This window comes from Plutella xylostella, chromosome 12 (genome assembly GCF_932276165.1).
Source record: "Plutella xylostella chromosome 12, ilPluXylo3.1, whole genome shotgun sequence".
Classification (NCBI taxonomy): domain Eukaryota; kingdom Metazoa; phylum Arthropoda; class Insecta; order Lepidoptera; family Plutellidae; genus Plutella; species Plutella xylostella.
The window spans coordinates 9,185,271-9,209,338 of NC_063992.1; the positions used below are offsets into that span (position 1 = coordinate 9,185,271).

At 37.1% G+C, this 24,068-nt stretch overlaps 1 protein-coding gene across 2 annotated transcripts; it reads left to right on the top strand.

Moving 5' to 3' along the window:
- The first annotated feature begins 182 nt into the window (after positions 1-182).
- On the top strand, positions 183-21,939 carry LOC105384701 (phospholipid-transporting ATPase IF). 2 transcript variants are annotated; one of them, XM_048624479.1, is made up of 17 exons: positions 183-368; positions 3,000-3,195; positions 3,645-3,770; positions 10,722-10,940; positions 11,172-11,351; positions 13,559-13,864; positions 14,053-14,300; positions 14,457-14,882; positions 15,149-15,320; positions 15,748-15,941; positions 16,114-16,395; positions 16,699-16,835; positions 17,182-17,317; positions 17,526-17,671; positions 18,446-18,613; positions 20,865-21,020; positions 21,477-21,939. In XM_048624479.1, exons 1-17 carry the CDS (start codon positions 270-272, stop codon positions 21,667-21,669), a joined length of 3,384 nt encoding a protein of 1,127 aa, XP_048480436.1. In that variant the 5' UTR covers positions 183-269; the 3' UTR covers positions 21,670-21,939. The 2 variants fall into 2 exon arrangements, with proteins under 2 accessions (XP_048480436.1, XP_048480437.1); XM_048624480.1 differs by lacking the exon at positions 183-368 and adding an exon at positions 724-1,246.
- The last annotated feature ends 2,129 nt before the right edge of the window (positions 21,940-24,068 follow it).

The following is a 24,068-nucleotide window of genomic DNA, read 5'->3' on the forward strand; positions in this document are numbered from 1 at the left end:
GTAGATAGATATTCTTCTAGGCAATGTTTTCAGATTTTGTACAAAATTTCAGATTACGCTATCTAATCTATGATGCCGGAAAAGGTCTAGGCTAAGCGGCGGTTCAGCATTGACTACACCAATACACATCAAGGTATATAGGCACCGTTTATAGATATCAGCACCCATCCAATGATAAGATTATGCTTGGCAATCAGTCCAGTTTTCAGTCACATTGTGTTATAGTGGACCGTCTATTTTGATTACAATAATATGAAAATGAATATAAAATGAAAGGTGTTTGCTATTTACATTTCTACAACTTTCTCGTGGGTTTATGCGAGAGAAGCTACAAATGTATCGTGGAGACGCTATGCTGCTGTTTCTTGGTAAGTCATTATTATGGAATCAGATAAGTAATGGAGTAGGTAGGAAGCTTTTGCGTTATTATTGATATCGAGATTGTCTGGCCTTATTAAAATCGTATATTTATTGCATATATTCATGAATACCTACCTGGAGTATAGGTTGGTTTCGGTAATTTACTGATAAGTACGTCTGCTGGATGATCATGAAAGATATTGAGGACAACCCATACTGCTGCCCATACACCCCCTTGGTCCAGACCATGCGGCCGAGCCCTATAGGATGTCCAGTTTTGTTTTGTCGTACTCACGTAGGTACATTCTCTAAACAAGCAAACTCTGAGGTAGCGTAAATTTTATTTTCGAAGTCCAAAACAGGACTTATGCATGCAGATCAGATCAGACCTCTGGGCGTTGAAGCTGAGCGGCTACCACTGCCGAGACTTTGTACTTACATTGTAGTATATAGCCTAAGCTCCCTGCTCATTTAGCTTAGGTACAGTGCGGGACATCCCATACCTCTAATCAATTGTGTGTTGTGAACCCACCTACCTGCAGTTGATGTGGTAGCATTATCAAGTTCATTGCAGGTACAACCCTATCTCTGAAGGTGAAACCTACACCATTGACCTCCAAAAGTAGGTATCTGGGGTAAGAAAAGTTACGTATTGCAAAAAAGCAACCACGTACCAGTTATTAACGTACATTAAAAATGTATGATGGGACTGGCAGTCAGTCATTATTACCGTGACATCTGCCGAGTTTCTCACCACGTGGACTGTGGAAGGTGTAGGGAATGTTTTAGAAGTGCAAGTTTACCTCGAAGTGCGCGGTCCTACGGTCATAAAAGTTTCCAACTTGTTTATTAAAGTAGGCTGTCAAACTTTACGGCTGGCATGAGGGTAAATGTTTTGATTTAGTTTACATAATATCATTAACTTTTGATCTCCACATCGTTTACTTAAGTACCTACCTTCTTAAAATTTTAAAGTATTTTTTTCATTCAATTATTTTTGAGACATTAATTTATTTAAGACGACCAAATGGCGTAGTGGTTAGTGACCCTGACTACTGAGCCGAAGGTCCCGGGTTCGATTCCCGGCTGGGGCAGATATTTGTTTAAACACAGATATTTGTTCCCGGGTCTTGGATGTGCCCGTAAAAATGGCAATAGGCCCGCCCCCTATTACATTGGGACTAACATAACACTCTGGCGAAAAGTGGATGCAGCAATGCACCTCTGCCTACCCCGCAAGGGAGTACATTAGTACAAGGCGTGAGTGTGTGTGTTTGTGTGTGTTTTGTGTAATTTATTTAAAAGACTTAATGGTAGTGTATTTATTTAAGTTGGTAGGTACTCTTGAATGATTATGTAAGTTACATGATAAGCATAATGTAAAACAGCTTCACAACATCCTAGTTCACCCTAATTGGTGAACTAGGATGTCTTTCATTCTCAGTGTTAAAAATGATGTGCTTTACGGGGATGGGCATTGGGCATTCGACTTAGGTATACGTACCTTATTATGTTGTTACTACTTCTGTACCTGATGCATGACTTGACTTATCGAAAAAATAAAATAAGTATACCTACTTAACTTGTAATAAGTGAAATGAAAAAAATATTTTATTTTTAACGAAAGTGAAGTAAACTAGATGCATAGGTACAGTACAACTTACACCTTCTTGTTTCCTCAATACTCAGTCTTTTATTGCATCCATAAGTAAGTTTCACAGGTGTTCAATACATTAAATTAGGAACTCCTAGCCTAGAAGCTTGAAAGTGAAGCCATTTCCACTCTACTGCCAATGCCACTGTGGTTTGGTGATCCTAGACTCTAGGTCTAGACTATATGGCTGTGCCCATAAGGTTTGCGCACGTTGATTTTCTTCAAAATAACTTATTGGTATCTACCTAATCACTGGATTCGAATCAGCGTCGCTGTTGTAAGAAGCGGTAAACGTTACGGGTTTAGCTACCACCGCCCTTTGTATAATAATATCTACTAGACTATGAAAACAATATTCTAGTAAGTAGATTAGTAGATATTATACAAAGAGCGGTGCACAAGTTACGCACAAGCGTAGAACAGATTGGCATGCTAATGGCACAGCCTGACCTATGGCATTTGAAATGGGCGTACCATTATGCCATTCTCACGGTTAAAGATCAATAAAATATAGCCAGTCTAGCCCAAGGACAGTTTATTTGAATATTGGAAAATTTTATTCAAGACAGATAGGTAAGTAGACTTTGTGAAACAAGCCATGGCATTTTAAAGGTCGTGAGAGTTTCATGTAAGGCTCATTACATATGAAGGGTTGTAAAAGCCTTTTTCGCCCTGCGGACATAGAGTACCTATTACCTAATACTCAAGTGATACGCGTGTACCTAAACTTATTCAATAAGTCTCAACAAGTAAACTCTTTCGCAATCCCATATTTATTTAGGTATTTCTTCATTTTACTTAAGTTCTAAGATTAGGTTAGTTAAGGTTTTGAAAATTAAAGTTATGGAGATATGATTAAAATGTAGGTAGGTAGGTACTTAATATTATTATGCACTTGCACATCAAGTACTTATTTTTTTAATTTAAAATTTACTCTGTATGTTCTAAACAACTAAATACCTATCCTTTCTTTCGTCCTCACCAGGCGAACAAGGTATCAGCGGTGTCGGACACCCGCCTGATCGAGGTGGGTGCGGCGGACGAAAGCGGCAAGAAACACAACAAGATCAAGACCTCCAAGTATACCCTTCTCACGTTCCTGCCCAAGAACCTGACGGAGCAGTTCCGCAGGATCGTGAATTTTTACTTTCTTATTGTGACCGTCATCGCTATTGTTATTGGTGAGTTTCTGGACATTGTATAACGATATCAATTACATATCAATTGCATTTTGTTTACTGGTGACTACCTAGTTAATTATATACATCCGTGTCCCAGCAGTGGTAGGTTCCAAGTATTCCAATATTAGGGTGAAGCCCCATTGGTACGTTACGTCACGATACGTCCCAAAGGAACAGTAATAAAAAATGTATGGCAGCAACAACGCTGCGACGACGCAACGCACCAATGGGGCCTCGGCCTTACTCGAACTGTGATGTAGGAACCTACAAAGACAGAAATAGGTAAAAGTATTTTCATTAGTAACCATTACAACCAACATTAGGTAGATGGAGAGGGCAGGAAGGATAATCTGCGTGACTTTTATTAACACATTCCTCACGACGTCCTCAAATATCGTCCTCGTCCTGAAGTTTCCACGAATGTGTTAACAAAACATACAACTCCACAGACAGCCCCGTGTCCCCGTACACCAGCATCGCCCCTCTGTCGTTCATGGTGATGATCACCGCCATGAAGCAAGGGTACGAGGACTGGCTGCGACACAAGGCGGACAATCTCGTCAACAAACAAATAGGTGAGTTATCCTAGTGCACAAATATACAGCTATGCATGTTGCGTTCGTCAACGAAGCCGACACTGACTAATGCCATAAATTTTTGCAATATGGATGTAGATTAATTGTAGGTGTAAATTGATCTCTAGTATAGTTTTCGTTGTTTTTCAATGGCATTAGCGTTAGTGTGGCCCGAGTATAACAGAGGATTAGGAGCGCATCGTATCCGTAATAGGCGAATTGGCATAAGTACCTATCTGACAGCATGCATTTTAGCAGGGTGGTACAATCATTACGTTTAAAACCACATAGATCGTGGCTACTACAGCAGCTTTTCGATAGTTCGTATTTCGTAGCACTCCTGGATCATACATTATATTATATGTAGAGACAGTAAAGTTAGAGGCGGGGGCAATATCGGTAAAATATGTATTGTTATGTAGAAGGAAAAGTAAATATTGATAAGTATTGTTATAGTAAGCATTTTACGATAAGAGTACAGATGATACTCGATCATTGATTCTAATACAATACATAATATCTATGATAAAATATTAATAGGTAGGTATTATTATTTTTTCTCATGTCTGTTATCCGTCGTTATCATTACCAACACTAAGGTTTTCCCTGCTAAGATGGAAAGTCCGCGAGTGATGTGTATTTTGTGAATCATTGATAGATAAAGTACATTTATAAAGTTTTTTATGCAAATGTTTATAAAATTGTCGATATCGTTGTTATAAAGATAAAAAACACTAACCTATGTGTTACTTAAATTGCACAATTTAGTCCAAAAAAATATATCTAGACACGCGGTAGCGTGTCAAGCCAAGTTCGAGAAACAGAACTGGCGAGCCGCAGCGTGTTTTGAAACTATACAAGGCCAGAACGCACCCATAGTGTACTAGCACTGTATAGTGGACGTAGTTACGCAGAAAGGACTCAACCCACACAAACCTAGTTCTGAGATATAGACGTTTAAAGTTCTAATCGGTATTCTTCAGCAATGAAAAGCATCTTATATGTGGAAATTATCTTAAATTATGCATATTTATTGTTATTTTACTATTGCAAATCATGGTGTAGCTATAACGAATATTTATTGAGTTATTAATAAAAATATGCACTTGGATCCTTTCTCCTAAATTGCTTTTTCTATGCAAGCAGGGAAATTCAACGTTTCGCAGAAAGGATCCAACCAAATATTTATTTTTATAAAATATTTTTTTAAATAACAATATGGTTTTTAAAGTAAAATATTTATATTGTAGACACAAGACATTACTTTTTTACACAAAATAAAAATTATATATAAAAATTAAATCTATTATTAAATAATTTATATTGAAATGTAATCGGAAACAAAATTTCACATCTATATAAAAATCTAACCGGAACTGTATTCCCAAGCGCAAAACTCTGGATCAACTTAACCGATTTTGATATTTTTTTTACAAAATAGAAGCCTACGTTTTTAGTGAGTATCTACGACCCGTTTGTATCCCATAATTTTCAGTATAAAGCATTTTGACGGAAAGCAAACCCCATGGAAAAAAGTTGGGCATGAATAAAATTCTAACCGGAAATGTGTTCCCAAGCGCAAAACTCTGGATCAACTTAACCGATTTTGATATTTTTTTTACAAAATAGAAGCCTACGTTTTTAATGAGTATCTACGACCCGTTTGTATCCCATAATTTTCAGGATAAGGCATTTTGACGGAAAGCAAACCTCATAGAAAAAAGTTGGGCATGAATAAAAATCTAACCGGAAATGTGTTCCCAAGAGCAAAACTCTGGATCAACTTAACCGATTTTGATATATTTTTTTACGAAATGGAAGCCCACTTTTTTATTAAGTGTCTACGACCCGTATTTATCCCATAATTTTCAGGATAAAGCAATATGAACATAAGCAAACCTCAAAGGATAAAGTTGGACATAAATAAAATTCTGTTTTACTCTAACTTCACTTCATCATCCTCGGTATATTGCAACTATCCTCCTTTTTATGCCTCCGTAGGATATCCGTCGTTCCCTGTGCTTACCATACGATCGCTGAAAAGTGGGATTTCAGCGATCGTATGGTCCGTATCACTTCGACTTTACTTTGCGGTTGGATATTAAAATTTATGTCAAGATGCAGAATAATTATAAATCTCATAATCATTAACCATCATCACGACCCGTCACATCTCCACTGCCGGGGCATGGGTCTCCTTCCAATAAAGGAAGGGATTAGGCCTAGTCCACTACTCTGTCCCAGTGTGGGTTAGTGGACCCCAACACAAGCAAGCTTGTGCTGACAGAGTTGACGGGTAATTGGGCAACCCGACTGTCAGATGTTTTCAAGCCGCCCGAAGGTCTCTGAGTAGGCTTAACGACTGCTATCGATTTTATTATAATCATAATGATTACGATTATGCTTCTTGACATACATCAAGATCTGTATATACAAGATGCTCCTGGTTTATTGAATCTGCATCCAACTCCTCAGATGCAGACTGATTTAGATCTTTAAAAACTTCGGCAATGTGGTCATACCATCTTACAAGTCGGTCTTCCATAGTAACAAGGAGATATCCTGGGGTTTGTTGCAAAGTTTATTTGATTCTTTCTATAGATCCTTCATGGCAGCCGCTGTTTGTTTTCTCCAAGATGTAGAATCAGATAACAGCGTTGGTCCTTTTTTAAATTACGTTTGATATTTTGTTAACAAAGAAAATACTCGTACGCAACTCGTGCTTCTTTAGAATGGTAGTCTAGTTCGGTGTTAAGTCTTCCTTGGAGAGTTGATCATATGCCATGTTCCTTTAGACATCCATTCTTTCTTTAAGTGTTCCTTGTGCCTTATTATTTCTTCGCAACTTTTTTAAAACATGTCATTAATGCCAGTGCAGTTATCTTTGATTGAGGAGCGTCGCCCACACTTAGTAGGTTGATGGTATTTGTTGTGGATCTGGATACTAAGTTATCTTCTGACTTCTGGGTCCTGCAGCTTATTTACAGCGATATCTTTGGCAGATCTTGTCGCCTGCTTCTGAGCTCCCGCTATCTTGAAGCAGATTTTTCCAACGACTAAGTGGTGATCACTCTTGACTTTAGCAACCCTTCTTAAGTATTTCTAACATCTAGAAGTGAATGTCTTCATTTTCGAATAATCAAAATGTGGTCGATTTGGTTCCCGGTCCGACAGTCGTGTGAGAACCAAGTCACCTTGTGACATTCCTTTGGAGTTACCACCTCCGAAAATTTGCCATTAACAATCCTTAGGCATCGTCGCTCGCTTATCAAATCGGGCGTAACTTGTATGAATCTGATAGATGTTTGAGAGTCGAGCGACGCTGCTTATGGATTGTTAATTGCTAATGTGACTTGCCCACACTAACATACGGTGCCGATACATGGACGATGACCAACGAAACTGTGCACCGAATCAGAGTTCCACAAAGAGCTATAGAGCGAGCCATGTTAAGTATTTTGCTTAGACGTATTCCCAACGTGGTGATCCGTCAAAAGAGGAAAGTGTTCAACGTCGGTATGTGGGTCGCCGAACTGAAATGGGAGTAGCAGGATACTTGGCTCGTGTGGGGACGGAAGGTGGAAAAATGCGGTGACAGAATAGTGGCCAAGAGACGGAACAAAAACAGTTTGAATCCTTTCTGCCAAATAAAATTTAAACTGTTTTATTAAAAACTTATATTCTATGAAACAACTCAGACAGTTTGAGTCCTTTCTGCTAAATACAAATTGACTTCTTTCAATCAATAAGTATTTCGCTAAAACGACTCAAGACGGTTTGAGTCCTTTCTGCTAAATACAAATTGTCTTTTTTCAATGAATAAGTATTTCTCTAAAACGACTCAGACGGGTTGAGTCCTTTCTGCTAAATACAAATTGTCTTTTTTTAATGAATACGTATTTCTCTAAAACGACTCAGAGCGCTTGAGTCTTTTATGAAAAACTAAATTTTTCATGGTTTCATAGGAAATGCGTTTCTGTAAAAGGACTCAAACAGTTTGAGTCCTTTATGTGAAACTAAAAAATGTGTGTTTCATACAATGTGGGTTGGTCCCCCACATCAAAAAAGTATGTTGTAGTTGGTTTTTTACTGTGTTTGTTTTCTTGACAGGTAGACCCTACATTAAATAGCATGTTCTAGTATATAACTCAATTTTGACGAAGTTGTGGATTGAGGCCTTTCTGCGTAACTACGTCCAGTTTCAAGTGAAAAAAAATATTATTTGACTTGAAAATATACACGATTTGTGCGTACTAATCGCGTATACTTTCAAGTTGGGAATTACTGAATCGTTCTTGAAAATATACATTGCTATTACGCACATTGCTTGATTCGCGTACTTGTCGCATATAATTTGTACCTACATGCTGATTTTGATTTACTTAACTATTTCGGTAAATGTACATGACTACAATTTACTTGTTCTGCCTGTCATACTTATAGAATGTTAATAAATAAAGATGAACAAGCTCTAATTTGATTGATAAATTGATATTTATAGCAATCATACTTGCAAGTAAGAATACTTATATCTTATTATTTATATGAATTAATAGTAATACCTAATACACTCACGAGCAATGAAAAAGTTCCAGTGACGATAGCTCCTGAACGGAAAAGACTAGCTTAATGACGCCGTCGGCAATATTAAAGTACATATAAGAGCGCATCAAAATATTATTATAACCAACTAAAAACGTTCATTTTGATCAAATTCTAAATTAAATGTTTTAAAAAATTGGGGTAATTTGGTGTTGACTTTTTGCTACTTGGACTTATTTATTGCTCGTGATTGTAGTAGGTATTACCCGATTACAGACCTATAATTATCAAGTTTTGAATTCACCGTAATTGTCTTTTATGAATTGTTCTACACCCTCTTCTCTTTGAGTGTTTACAACAGTTCCACAGTTTAATTTAAATCAATTTACTTTTTAACTGTACGAATGTAAACAAAAAACACGTTATGAAAACAATGCCAAGTGCGGAATGATGATGCAATGTTTAGAAAGCAATAGACTAATTACTATTTCGCATGAAAGAAAGAGAGAGCAACAATTCAAAAGGGCTACCTGGTAACTAATCATGTATAGTTTCAAGTGCTTGCATTGCCGCTTGGCACTTGAAAATATATACGATTAGTACGCAGTGGTAACTGCTGCAGTATATTTTCAAGCCATAATTTTGGCCCAACTTACTTGAAAATATACGCGATTAGTGCGTAATGGCATTGTATACTTTCAAGTAAATCATGGCACCATTTTAATTTGAAAATATACGCGAGCAGTCCCAGCCTCTGCGTTCTGGCCTTGTATAGTTTCAAAACACGCCGAGCCGCACCATTTCGAGCTACTTTTGACCCCCTCATAAATCAAAAACTATTTAATATAAACGTATGAAATTTGGCTCATATATTGAGACTTGCGAGATACAAATGTGTTCAAAATTTCATTAGCGTATCTCAAACGGTTATTTAGATATTAATGTACGAAAAACCTCATTTTTATCATTGACCGACTCACCGATAAATCAAAACTCTTATGGTAGGTACTTACTTAGGTACTATCGTAACATAATAAAATATGCGATAACTATGAAATGGCTTTGAGATGCATAATTTAAATGTTAACTAGACTAGAATACATTATTTTATGTTATAAGAAGATAATATAAGATATGTTATACTGTTATTTATAAATAAATTTCAGGACTGACCATTGAACTTGGCGCCCATTTAGATCTCACTTCTTTTGTCGTTGAACTTGGCTCTTATTTTACATTTATTTATCCGTTGCAATCTCAGCTAGAACATTTTTTTAAATCCAGTAAAAAATCTGTACAAATATCTCACACAGATGACCACTGTAAACATTTTTATTCAGATAGATAGACAGTTTTTATCGTTTTCCTTCTTTAGCTCAAAAATGATTCATCAGAGCTTTTATCCTCGATGATGTATTGATTTCACGTGCTTACGTATTATATTATCCTAATAATATAAGTAGGTAACATAAAAGTAAGTATTGTATGGAAACGTAAACACATTTTATTGATCAAATATAATATCGATTTCAATAAATAATTGTGTCCACTCGGCTGCCTTCATGGAAACCAACATCATGGTCGGACAAGGGCTTAAAAGTAACAATTTGCAATACATTACTTATTAACAGAGTTCAATTTAATTAAATGTCTAATAGTCCCTTATTACACATTTTATACACTTTTCTTTTTGTTGTTTGCTTTGTAATAGTTAAGTATACTTTTTATAGGATAGCTACGTATGAATATCGATTACCTAATTATGGTTTAGGGCTCTTGTAGTTACGTATACGAGTATGTATTGATGGTACTTATTCGATAATGGTAATCTCACCAAATGCCAGTTTCAATATCTCTATCTATTGATGACTACTGTGCCTGGGCCTAGCTGATATTTTCATAAAAAAAATGACAGATTGTAAATATTTACTAAGTAATAACATTAAAAAATTATAAGCTATTATTAAATTCATAACATCTGAGTTCTGACTCATTTACACTATTTAAACACTGCCCAACCCCTTGTACTTGTACCTTTATTTTCCTAGAAAACGACCGTGAAAATGAATGAGCAACTGGGCAGGCCCATGACTATTTATGTAGTATTATCTTCGATAGTAGAAGTACAACTTGTAGGTTTGTCCTTCTGAATCGCACGAATCCGACTTGATTCTATAATATACCCAAAATAACCCCTCACTACCCCTAACGAAGTGGCAGATGAAATCCTCTGTAAGTACCTGAAGTACAAGTTTCATAGTTTGTCGAAAACATACCAAATCCGTCTCTTGCTCAAATTATACAGGCGAAACTAAACTTATAAAAAAAGAAAAAAAACCTACTAGAGGCTCTGCACTCCTACAGTTCCTAAGACACGCACCAAAACTAACCAATCCCATCAACTTCCAGTGGAGATCATCCACAAAGGCACGATCAAGGAGGTGATCAACGCGCACATAGCGCCCGGCACCCTGGTTAGGGTGAGGCGGGGTCATGCGGTCCCGGCTGACCTGGTGTTGCTGTGTTCCTCGGGAGACGGCAAGTGCTACGTCACCACAGCCAACTTGGATGGAGAGACGAATCTGAAGACCTTGAGGGTGCCTCCGCCTCTTGTGGGGTACACTTCAGGTGGGATATTGACTGTTGTCTATTATACAGGTTAAATAGGGTAAGCCGAAACGTGACTCAGAGGGTCATTCTAAACATCTATAGATACTTAAAAAATGAGGTTATAATAACGGTTTATTATACAATGCCACACCCTGTACATTCCAAGTTAAGCAATTTTTTTTACAGACTACTGCCGTTTATAAACGGCCCGATGCATTTTTCAGTATTAAAACTTCCACAACCTTCCAGACATAATCCCGCAAGGCATGCGCATAGAAGTGCCGAACCCAGTGGCGGACTTATACACGTTTTACGGACGACTTGAGATCCCTGGGCGGGACACACTGCCGCTGTCGACAGACAACCTCATGCTGAGGGGATCCAGGGTCAAGAACACGGAGTGGGCCATCGGGTGCGCTGTCTATACGGGTATGTAATGTGCCTATTATAGAATGTTAAAGTTCCACTTAGAAAATGTCGACACCAAATGACCCCAATTTTTAGAATTTGAAAGGAATTTGATCAAAAATTTTACCTTTTTAGTTGGTACTCGTAATATTCTGATGCGCTGTTAAATGTACCTACTTACTTGCATTAATACTAACCTTAGTGGTTAAAATATGCTAGTAAAATGTATTAGAAAACTAAGATTTGTTATGATAAATAAAAAAAAAAAAAAAAAAAACTTCAATATTGCAGAAGGCGTCATTAAGCTAGTAATTAGGTGCTATTGTCACTGGAACTGTTTCCTTGCTCGTGAGTGTAATATGATTATTTATTTATTTAATTCTTTATTGCACAGATATAAAAAAAATATGTACACAGGGTGGGCTTAATGGATTATTTATGAGAATTCATATTTAGTTTATCTTGTGTACCTACCGACTTGTTTGTTAACGCGACCGATGTTTAGTTGCAACGGCCACGTCGGCCACACGCTATCCACAGAAGAAATCATACTCTACAAAACTTAAGTAGAAAAACTGTCACTGAGCCTTAATATTCCCAGACGTAAAAATTGGGTGTTATAAGTTGATGATCAGGTTCTGTTTTTAAACACGGTGGCGTGATAGAGATATCCGCATCGATATGTAACTATATACAGACAGATTTATTACGAGTCGACAACTGATTGCGATTATCAAACAAACAATTATTTATTATTCCTGTTCATATCTAAACCAACACCTTTCGAGTTATCAATATTACACCGATTTATCACGTGAATTTTTACTGGAGGTAGACACGTGTTTTTCACGAGTTTTCAAAAGTCTGAGTACAAAAGTTGTTTAGAATAACGAGCTTAGTCACCCGCACCCGCCTTTCGTCTTTTTGTAACATTTTTGCAACATCCTGTATAAATGGTATTCAGTTCAATAATATTCAGCCTAGTCGGTATGACTTACTATTAATGTGTTTTTTGTAGAGGCACTAATAGAGTGATGTACATAATTTGAGATAGCGACAGGTGTATGAGATTAGCCACTTGCAACCACATGTATCATAGGAGTGGTATGTTTACATTATGTACTGTAACCTACCTAGGTATGTTGTTATGTTATGTAAAATATAACCGAAATAGATAAGTGCCTATGGTAGTCAAATTGTCATGACTCATGCTATATTTTACTATCTATAGTCATAGAATAGAATAGATATAGAGAATAGAGAAAAACATGGTAAAATTAAAAAAAAAAAAATCTAACACATAATTATGTACAAATGGCGGCCTTATCGTTTAAAGCGATTTCTTCCAGGCCACCTTTACAGCCAGTTATATAATTTTATACTCCATTGCATTATTTTGCAATTTTTTGTCGATGGAAGGGTGCCTTTCGATCAGAGATGTGCTATACAGGATGTGCTGCAGGAATCCATTCGCGCCAGTGTTATGCTCTGTGGACCGATGAATTTATGATTGGTGGATAGCAATAATCCATCATCATCATTCATCATCAATGTGGGTGCCTGGTGGAAAAGCCTCAAAGCAGTAGGGTTGCAGGCATGTATTAAGACAATAGAGCAAATAAATATGTCTGGGAATGGAAACATTCAGCACCACGTCAGTCCACGTTACATACGTAATGTATCTAATCATGTTTAAATAATAAGGTTATAATATAGTTAGTTATGGTAATTTAAACAGTTAATAAGGTAACCATACAAACTGACGCTATTATTTAATTCATGACTTTCTGTATAACCTTGGAAACCTTTCTCGTAATTTTAATAATTATAACGTGCCACTTATTTAAATACATATTCAATACTATTGATCCACCAATCAATCGATATCAACTTTCCGTTGAAGGTTTTTAAAACCACGTGCTAGCAAATAAATGCCCGCTACTGGGCAAGGGTCAACCCGCATAAAACGTCGTAATTTTTTTTAATCCTGTAATGGCCTACACTCGGTAACTACGTACAAATCTATCCGGAAGATCCTGACCTATTAGCATATCTAGATATGTAAAACCACCAACCCGCAGTGGACCAGCGCGGTGGGAAATGATCCAAGCTTAGGAAGGCAGTTTAGACCTAGGAGATATGCACAAATGTTCGATTCGAGCCCACCCGACACCCAAACAGACATCCTGACCTAAAACAATTGAGGCATCCTTACTTTTTTGTTGCAGGGGAAGAAACGAAACTGGCTTTAAACTCGCGATACACAGCCAACAAGTTTTCCTCCTGCGAGTTGGCAGTCAACAGCTTCCTCGGCTTCTTCATAATCCTGCTCTGTCTAGAGATTGTCATCTCTTACGCCCTGAAGATCAGGTTCGAATTGAAGAACCATGGACACGAGACGTACTTGGGTCCTCAGACCACCTGGCCACCGACCCCGTCGGCTGTGATGCAAGATCTGTTCTCATTCCTGCTGCTCTACTACTATATTATACCGATGTCGTTGTATGTGACGATAGAACTCTACAAGTTTATTGGTAAGCTGAATCATTTAAAAGGTTAAGATTTTCGCCAAAAATTTTATTAAAATCTGCTGTTCATCGTTATCATCAATATTTATTTACTTACTCTGTCTTTATTTATCTTGCGTGAGGGTTAAGGGTGAGGCCCCATTGTTGCATTCATCTGCGTTACCGTGACATCAAAATGTGGTCAAATTTCGCAGGTGCTCTTTTCATTGGTTGGGATGAAGACCTACGTTGCAAGGAGACGGGCAGATACGCCGTGGCCAACACCTCCGACCTGAACGAGGAGTTGGGACAAATAGAAGTCCTGTTCTCAGACAAAACTGGTACTTTGACCAAGAATCTCATGGTTTTCAAAGCGTGCTCCATCAACGGGCATGTGTATGAGGAACGAGACAACAAACTCTATGAGACGTGTGGATTCGAAGAGCCAGAGGATATGTTTAAGGTCAGCTCTTTGAAATATATTACGTACGTTATATAACGTAACGTAGGTACGTAATATTATGCTTTTCTTCTTTATAATACTAGTTAATATTTTTTGTATCTTTTAACAATATCCCTAAAACTACCTATACCTATATATACGTTATTTCTATTTCAGACAGATATTAAATTTTTCTTCACTATCCTTGCTTTGTGCCATTCCGTCCAAATATCAAACGAAGAGATGAAAAGACTGAGCGCAAAATTATCGCTTACAAGCAATCAACTGATATCATTTTTTCAAAAGAAAAGTAAAATTCAGTCCGCTAATGGATTTGCTAATGGTAATACCATAAGTACTAATGGTATTTCTAACAATTTAAATAGTTCGACTGGTAAAGTCGACTACCAGGCAAGCAGCCCTGATGAAAAGGCTTTGGTTGAAGCAGCTGATAGATTTGGCATCACATTTCTCGGGGAAGATGGAAACAATTTGGTGATAGGAATTGCGGATGACACCGAATTGTATGAACGATTGCAACTCATAGAATTCACATCGGAAAGAAAAAGGATGTCAGTAGTCTTAAAAGATAAGGATGGAAAGGTGATTGTTGTTAATCATGTAAAAACAAGCCAAATTAAGTCATATAAAGATATTAAATTTCATACTAATCAGATACAGATAGGTACTTACAGGAAAAAGTTAATTTAAATTCTAGATAACTATGTACAGAATTATTTTGTGACTAAGGTCCTATCTAGCATTATAAAATTTTAAACATGACTCATTTGGTTTGTTTTCTTTGTTTTTCAGTAGAGGCGTTTTTAGCATGTTATTAATTTCTTATTATATTTTATTTGCTCCTTTAGATTTGGCTTTTTTGTAAAGGTGCAGAAAGCTCAGTTCTGCCGCTATGTAGAAATAATGAAGTTATAGACATAACTAACAGAGACATCACTACATTTGCTAACAAAGGTCTTAGAACTCTCGCTATAGCTTACAGAGAGATACCTCAAGAAGAATACGATATAGTTACAGATGGTAAGATTTCTAATGACATCACCACGGATCACTATAATTCATTGACATTGTCGTGTCCTCATCATCAGCCAATGCATATTGACAGCTTATATAAACCGTCGGTCCTCGGCTTCCTCATCCATGACTTTTCCCATTAATATTCAGCTATCCGTAATTCAATTTTTTCTAAGTAACTAAGTACTGATACTGCGTTTTAAATTTTCTGAAGATTATGGTGAACCCAGTTCTATGGGTTCACCATAATCGCCAACAATGTAGAAAATGGTGACTTGCGCCAGATATTTAAATGGAAATCAAAGTCTATTGCTGTCTTGGTCACACAGTATAATGTCACCTCACAGCAAGGAAGCAATTGATAAACGTTTCGTAGTAACAACTTTTTGGTGCTAGTCAAAGTGTAATAAATTATGTTAAACTCAATTTTCAGGACTAAAACGCGTAGACGCGCGACAAGATGCGGCGTTTCTCCAGCAAGTGAGCAACCACTACAGGATACTGGAGCGAGACCTGACCCTGATCGGAGCGACGGCCGTGGAGGACTGTCTGCAAGACGACGTGGCCGAGACCCTCGCGTCCTTGAGGCGGGCCGGCCTGAGGATCTGGGTGCTCACTGGGGATAAGGTAAAGTATTTAATAGAAAATATTGTACAGTCTTGTGAAATTATTGATTAATGTGGAGGGAATTTGTTGGCAACATCTAAACACATAATAATATCTCAATATATTTTTGAGAGATTTAGAATCACCAGTTGCTATATGACCATTTTATGACATCGATACTTTTGTATTCTAGGTAGAAACAGCAATAAACGTAGCTCAATCGTGTGCCCACATATCTGAGAATGACACAAGGATCTACCTCATCAATATAGAAGATAATACCAAAATGCAAGCCCAGCTAGACGAATGCAAACAAACAGTAAACGCCCCTGACTACAGAGACATAACGTTAATAGTCGATGGCACGAGTATGGCGCAAATACTGGACACTACCTATGCACCACAGTTTGTGGATATTTCGTTGAAGTGCCACGCTGTGTTGTGCTGTCGACTGTCTCCTATACAAAAAGCTAAGGTATCTTTTTTATTATTGTGTTTTACAGCTAGGAAAAGGTTTTCTTTAAATTTTCCACCTATCTCTGTTACGTCATTGTTTTTCTTGGTTTTTGAAATTATATGATTCGTAAAAACAAAAGTTAAACGAATAGTAAAAACTCCAGGTTCTGATGATGATAAAGGTGGTAATATTGTAATTAAGAAAATAGGTACCTATTTATGTTCAACAACAGGACTGACCAGTAATTTAAGCATCGTAATATGAGCATCAATGTAACTGTTGCAGATGGTAAGGCTAGTAATAAAAATGTTACTGTTACAGATAGTGCGGCTAATAAAGCACAGTCCGGAGCAGCCGATCACGGCAGCGATAGGGGACGGAGCCAACGACATCTCCATGATACAGGAGGCGCACGTCGGCTTCGGGATCTTCGGCAAGGAGGGACACCAGGCCGCCAGGTACGAATTATCATCAGCCTGTTGCTGTTCCACTGCTGGACGTAGGCCTCTCCCAAAGCACGCCACTGGAATCCATAGCTTTCCGAAGCAGGTACAAATAATGGGAGATAAACGTCGATACTAGACTGCACATTTGGTAAAACTAGATTTTTTGGCTTATGGAAAATGAGATTTATACAGCTAATAATTAGGTCGAATAAAAAAATGGAAATGGTAAAGTACCTACCTCTCAAAAAGTTGCTATTATAATTACTTATGTATAAGATTGATTTACGTGAACTTATAATGTTTGATATTTTTATTCATATAGAATAAGATTAAGGTTTTTTTATTCAATATTTTTCAGATCAGCAGATTTTGGATTCACAAAGTTTGCTATGATCAAGAAAATTATACTAGTGATGGGTCATTGGTACTACCAGAGGTTGGCAACATTAATCCACTATTTCTTCTACAAAAATCTTGTTTTTGGTAATTTAATGGTAAGAATAATAAACTATTTTTATGATATTTCAGCTCTTCCTGTTTGTTCCGAATAATCTTTAAATGCTTTAATTTCTTTGATTTTTGTAACATCTCTTCTATTACTTCCCAACCCCATATAATTAATATGGATCAAGTTATCTGAAATAATGAATTTAATTAATTAATTAAGTTCCATTTTCCAACGCTCTTTCTCCATTCTTCCAGCTGTTCTACCAGTACCACTCGGCGTTCTCGACGCAGTCGATATTCGACTCTATGTACCTGACTCTCTACAACCTGGTGTTCAGCTCCGTGCCGTGCCTCATCCTCTCCGTCACGGAACAAAGATGGCCGCCGGAGCTGTTGATGAAGTAAGCTCATTTACATTCATACATATTATTATATGCTCACGACTGTATTAGCCGAAGGGGTAGTCAGAGGTAACTAGCAAGCGAGTCACTCGATTTTCGCTGTATATTTGTACTCACGTGATGGATCGCGAGCTGTATCGCCGTTTTTAATGAGTGCAATGCACTTAGGGTACTACACATCTAGAATTTAGATGTGCAGATTTCGTTATTATATTATCGTTGGTATACACGCTTCAAGTGCTACAACCCAAGAATTTCACTTTCATGAAAAAATCGCACCACAATATTGTTCAGAAGAGGTTTTATTAAACCGCATTGTTGGTTTTGGTATATTGGTTTCCTCTGTAAATACAAAGAACAAGTTATTAACATTTCCGCATAGTTTTAGCCTTACCAATTCAAAGTTTTAGACACTGTTTATGGTTAACGCTTGCTCTACCCCGGAGCGCCTTCTGGTATGTCTAATATTGTCTCATGTCTATATGATACACGTATACCCCCAGAAGTTCAGAGAAATTTTAACTTATTGTAATGAATTAAAGTACGATGGTTATCATACTATAATAATATGCTCTTTGAACTGTATAATATCAGGCAACGGATTTTGATGCGGTTTTTTTATAGATAGAGAGAGTCAAGACGAAGTAATTATTCGAAGTATTTTTTCTGTAAGTAGTGTATTTAGCATCAGCATTGCACCCGGGGCGGGTTTTGTATACTTTGGCTAGTAGCTTTAGAAGAATTACTAATATACGTTTATTTCTATAATTTCAGAAAGCCAGCTTACTACAAGACAGTGACAAAGAACCAGCTGATGACGTGGCGCTACTTCGGCATCTGGTGCGGGACCGCCACCTACCACTCGCTCATCATATACGTGTTCAGCCTGCTGGCCTTCAAGCATTTAGTTGTTAGTACTGATGGGAAAACTATAGATCTGTGGTGAGTCATATGCGGGATATCTGCGTGGCAGACTGTCATCATCATCATCCGCCAATAATCATCGTCGACATAGTCTCCCAAGAAGCGCCACAACACTCGGTCCTCGGCCTTCCTCATCCAGCCACTACCAGCTAACCGCCTAAGGTCGTGGGTACGGCCGGCAGGAGGGCAGACTGCAGGTACACATTATACACACAACTATTTTAAAGACGTTTAGAACCTTAATTATATAGGGTACAAAGGTAGGTATTATCACTTAAAGCGATCTATGCCAGACAACTCCCATTTACTTTCAGTTTCACAGTCTGTTGACATTGAGAACGTTCACACTTTAGAAGATAGATAGGTTGGGTTGGATTTACTTGCCACATATGGGTAGGTATAAAAGTCAAATTCCTAAAACTAAATAATGATTTAACTTTCACATGACTGTGTTTTGTTTTATGTAAGTACTTACTTACAATTGTGTAAATATTATTATCAGGTTCAACTACTGTTCGGATTACTTCGGATAGATAAGCCCATATTACGTTTTTTCGATAGATTACGAAACGATTTTATCTTGATTTGCTCACTTATAGTTTTATATCTCACTATTTTACTAGGAACTAGTAGGCTTATCGTAGCCTATCGTTGGTAACTACTTGTACCTATAAGCCCCACTTGTGCGGACCTGGGTTAGCTTATTTGGCCTGATGATAGTGACATCAGGAGGGTTTAATCATTATTTATCCTCCGCCAAAATAGGTAAAAAAGCTAACCCTAGGATAAATGATTTAACAAATAAATTTCAATGCACAAGTAACTACCTTGGCACTAATTTTATTAAGTATACCTACCGATCAGATTTTTTTTTAATTATTTAGGCGCAAACTTTTGTAAATATCAGATTAGATAATCATAATGCATAATTATAATACCTAATATGAAATCACGAGATGGATAGATAATTTTAAATGATGAATATCTTGTTGTAGTGGTAGATAAAAATTAAAAATAACTAAGTAAGTAGGGGGCCGTCCATTAATCACGTGAGGTAGTTTTTCTCATTTTTTGACCCCCCCTCCCCCCTGGTGATATTTGGTGAGGTTTGGGATCAACCCCCCCTCCCCCCACTGGATCACGTGTATTTTTTTGGAAGTCTATGTAAAGGCCATTTTTGACTAGAAAAAATATATGGAAAAATATAGCGGGCGAGTCAATCAAGGTCAAACTAAAAATCGTTAAAATTTTTGGGCCGTTCAAAATTTTGGTTCAGAAATACCTAGCCCTTTTTGACAAAAAATTAATACACGTGATGTCTAACGAGACCCCCCCCCCCCTCCCCCCTCGTGATGTTTCGTGAGGTTTTCCGTACCTCCTCCCCCCCCTTTGGGCCTCACGTGATTAATGGACGGCCCCTAGGTAATTAACATGTGACACGTGTTTAGTAGGCTTACCTATTGTTTCTCCCAATATTTTCATGATTTAAATTTCTCATCCATCCTCGTATTGCACAGAACACACAGTATTTCATCACTCTGATAAATTCATTCTATCCACCCATTGGCAAGGATGACTTATAGGTGTACGAGTACATACCCATCCGACATCATCTTTCTTAAATCCTAACAGCACTAATTTCCGACAAAATTTCTTTTCCTTACGAGCAAGTAATGTAATTAACAGTCTCTGCAACTCAAGCGAGGTCGATATATTTGGCAGTAGTTTGGAAATGGTCAAAGCAATTTTTATCCGCAATTTCGTGTCGTCTTTGGCGTAGCGGCAGTAGTAGTGTATTATTATTAAGCCGTGCACGTTGCTTTGTATAATTGTTTTATGTATAGGTAAATATTTGGTATGTTTATTTTTAAATGTATTTTTTTTTAAAGAAAGGTACAACCTACATTAGAAATTATTGATTAAATAGTTAGTTAAATTACTATATTTACGTTTAATAACAGAAACTATGTTACATTATTGTTAGCATAATTAAGTATGAGTGTACAATCTTGTGATCTTTATATTATTAAGTTGTATATCAGTGAAAACTGATTATTGGCTTTTAGTTTCACTTTACAATTGCTATCCAAATAGCTGTAAGTTTTCCTCAAATGTAAAATAAAATAAAATAAATAAAATAAACATTGACATCGCGCTGGGCGGCGCCAGTCGCTCCACTCTTCGCTTGCCCTCTCTTGGCCACCATTCACTCAGAGCTCTAGTACTCCATTTTTAAACACCCTGTATACAATCCCCCTCTCTCTCACAGGTGCTATGGCGCCGTCCTGTTCCACTACCTCCTGCTAGTGGTGAACCTGAAGCTGTGGCTGCACGCGCGGTACCAGACCGCCGTCTTTGTGGCCTCCGTCGTTCTGTCCGTCGTGTTCTATGTACTCTTCAACTGGGTGTACGCGCTTGTTGACGTGTAAGTATATAAGTACCTATGTACGTACTGTTCCACTAAAAGAACAGCGCCAACGTAGTCACTTTTGGAACTAACAAATTTACCTTACATTTTGACAGTGACATAGTTGACGATATTCGAAAATCTTGTAATCGTTGCAGAGTAATGGTGGGAAGCATTGCGCCTCCATGAATTTATTCTGTCTCTATTTTCATACATTATGAAGTTCTCAAAGGTCGATAAGTTTTAAAATTTAGCAGAAACATAAGGAATATTTCTAAATTGTAGTTTCGAGAAAGTGTAACTTTTGAAAGCTAAAATAAACCAAAGATTAGCAGCTGAGTGCAAGCCTAATCTTATGTTAAATCTTTGACATACCTACAGTTTTTAAACTTTAATGCAAACACCCCACCCCAATACTCACCGTAATTTTTTCCCTTATTATCGAAACTAACCCTAATCCTGTCACTATTCCAGAAAATTCGACGGAGACATTCTCGGCACATACACTCGCCTGCTAGCGTCACCCGCCTTCTGGTTATCAAACGTGGTGGTCTGTGTGGCGGTCCTGCTCCCCGACTTCTGCATCCGACTGTACCCTGACCTGATGAAGAGGAAAGCACCCCATGTGGGCACTGAGGAGGTCGTGGCTACAGTGTCTAGGCTATAGGGATGAGGGTAACAGGTGGTTAAAGGTGGAAATTTAATTAGTGTCTTGAAGGATACGCTTAGGCCTTAGACATTTAAATGAATGTCTGACATATTACTGGCTTAGGCACAAGTTAAAGGCGAAGTCTTGTAAATAGGCAGGGAATATTGAGATCCATAAACCAGTTTGTTGAGCAAGAAGGGAGAAATACGAAGAGTAGCGGCGCCGCACCGCAAAAAACACACCTCACCCAGTTAAAATGCGATTTTGAAAAATAACTATGAAATTTTTGTATTGCGTACCTCTGCAGTAATCAGCGTACCTCTGCAGTAATCAGCACTATCCCTCCGCAATCCATGTGGTCTTACCACAAAAACTAGATACAAGTTAAGCAGATGATGTTTGGCGCGACAACTGGTTCTACATGTTTTGTCTTAATTCATTTACGGTCTTAGTCTTAGATTTTATTTAGTTACAGATCTCTGTAATTTATTCGTGGAAGGTTATGAGAGCTACATGAAGGCTACTTATATTAAGTATGAGGATCAGATAGCTTATACATGTTTGGTTCGTTTGCATTATTTCGGAAATAGTCTTACTTAATTACATTATTTAGCTACCTCATATTTTTTAAAGCTCTCGTTGGTTGGTCGCAAATTTTCACCCAAAAATATAGATTACACCGGCTGATCATTCCTATAAAGTCATGACATTATTGTTTGATCAAAAAATTCTGCAGCCAGGCTGAAAATAATAAAAAAATGTCCACCTAACCGGACTAGGCTAGCGTGGTAAACTAGACCTGAAAACAATCCTTCATTGGAAGGAGACTCGTGCGCCAGCAGTGGGGACGTGACGGGTCGTGATGAAAAAAAATCATAACAATCGTTTATATGGCATTTAGTGTTTTACTAAAAACACCACACAAATACAAACATACTGATTGATCTTTGTAAATTAAATAACTTTACACTGATATCTAAAATAACTTAAAACTGGGACAGTTTGTGTAATAATAATCAAGTACGAAATAGTTAAGAACGTTCATAAATGAATAAGATAAAAAAAAAAATCATTTAGCTTTAGGATTGATTGTGATTGCTATACTTATTGTTATATTTTAAGTTTTTTTAATTTAACGGTTAATTTTAATTTTGTACAAGAAAACTGAAGTTATTTTTATTGTTAGTGCTAAACACTATAGTTTTTAGTTATGTAAGTACTTAAACACATTCAACAGTGATAAGTATTTTGAAACAAGGTTGGGGTCTTTGACAGCATCCGGCATTTTTCCTACTGGCAATTTTATTTGCTACGCCGCCTCGTAGCAAAGGCTTACTACGACACCGACGTTATAATAACGCAGTGAACTACGCCGCGCCGTAGCAAAAATATCCTACTAATATGAGTATGTGTGTATGTTTGTTACTTCTTCAAGTCAAAACGGCTGAACCTATTAATGAAATTTGGTATGGAGTTAGCTGACACCCTGGATTAACACATAGGCTACTTTTTATCGAAGAATTCCCACGGGATAACTTTTTAAGAGGAAGCGAAGTTCGCGGGAACAGATAGTTAAACATATTTCTGCAATAGATTGGTGTTACAATTACAACTAAGATACCTACTTATAATGAGCCAGTTTGTTGAAATCATAGAAGTAATAGAACTAATGGTTAAAATTAACTGTTTTTTTTACTTTTGACATGCGGTAAATTGATTCGTATCGAATGGGTAGCTAGATCTATACTAATTGAACAAGTCTATGTACGTACCTAATTGTGTGTACTTCAAGTTATTTAGTATATGTACTTACCTATTTTAGGTATAAACATGGAAATAATAAGTACTAAGTACTAAGTACTTATTACTTCCATGGGTATAAATTACAACATCAGCTGTATGCGTAGGTATATGGTAGATTATAGAAATTCGTAATAAGTGTCAAAGTTGGAAGTAAAACAAACAGTTTTGACGAGGTAATTAATAGCCAGAGCAGAGTATAGACACTAGATTTATTGAAAGATTTAATTTATATTTTATCTTAATAAAATAATATTATAAATAAATATCATGTTGTATTTTTTTTACGTGGAAACTTTTGTTGATGTTTGAGCGTGTAATAAATGGATTATTTTGTTAGTAAACCAAGCATACATGCAGAGTGACCTCAATAATTTATGGGTTTTTTGTCCGGTAAACCAGTTATTTTTCCATAAATACATAAAAGTTATCAGAGGGAAAAAGTTATGTGAGATCATCAAAATTATTCCTTGAATATTTTTTATCTGATGAGTCTGATGACAGGATGACAGATAGGTAATTATTGAAATTTCTGCCCTTAGAGTGTCCTTAGTGGAATTCCTTTGTTTCTGACTGACCCCCTTATTAATAAAAACGTTATTGGACGTTTAAGGGCG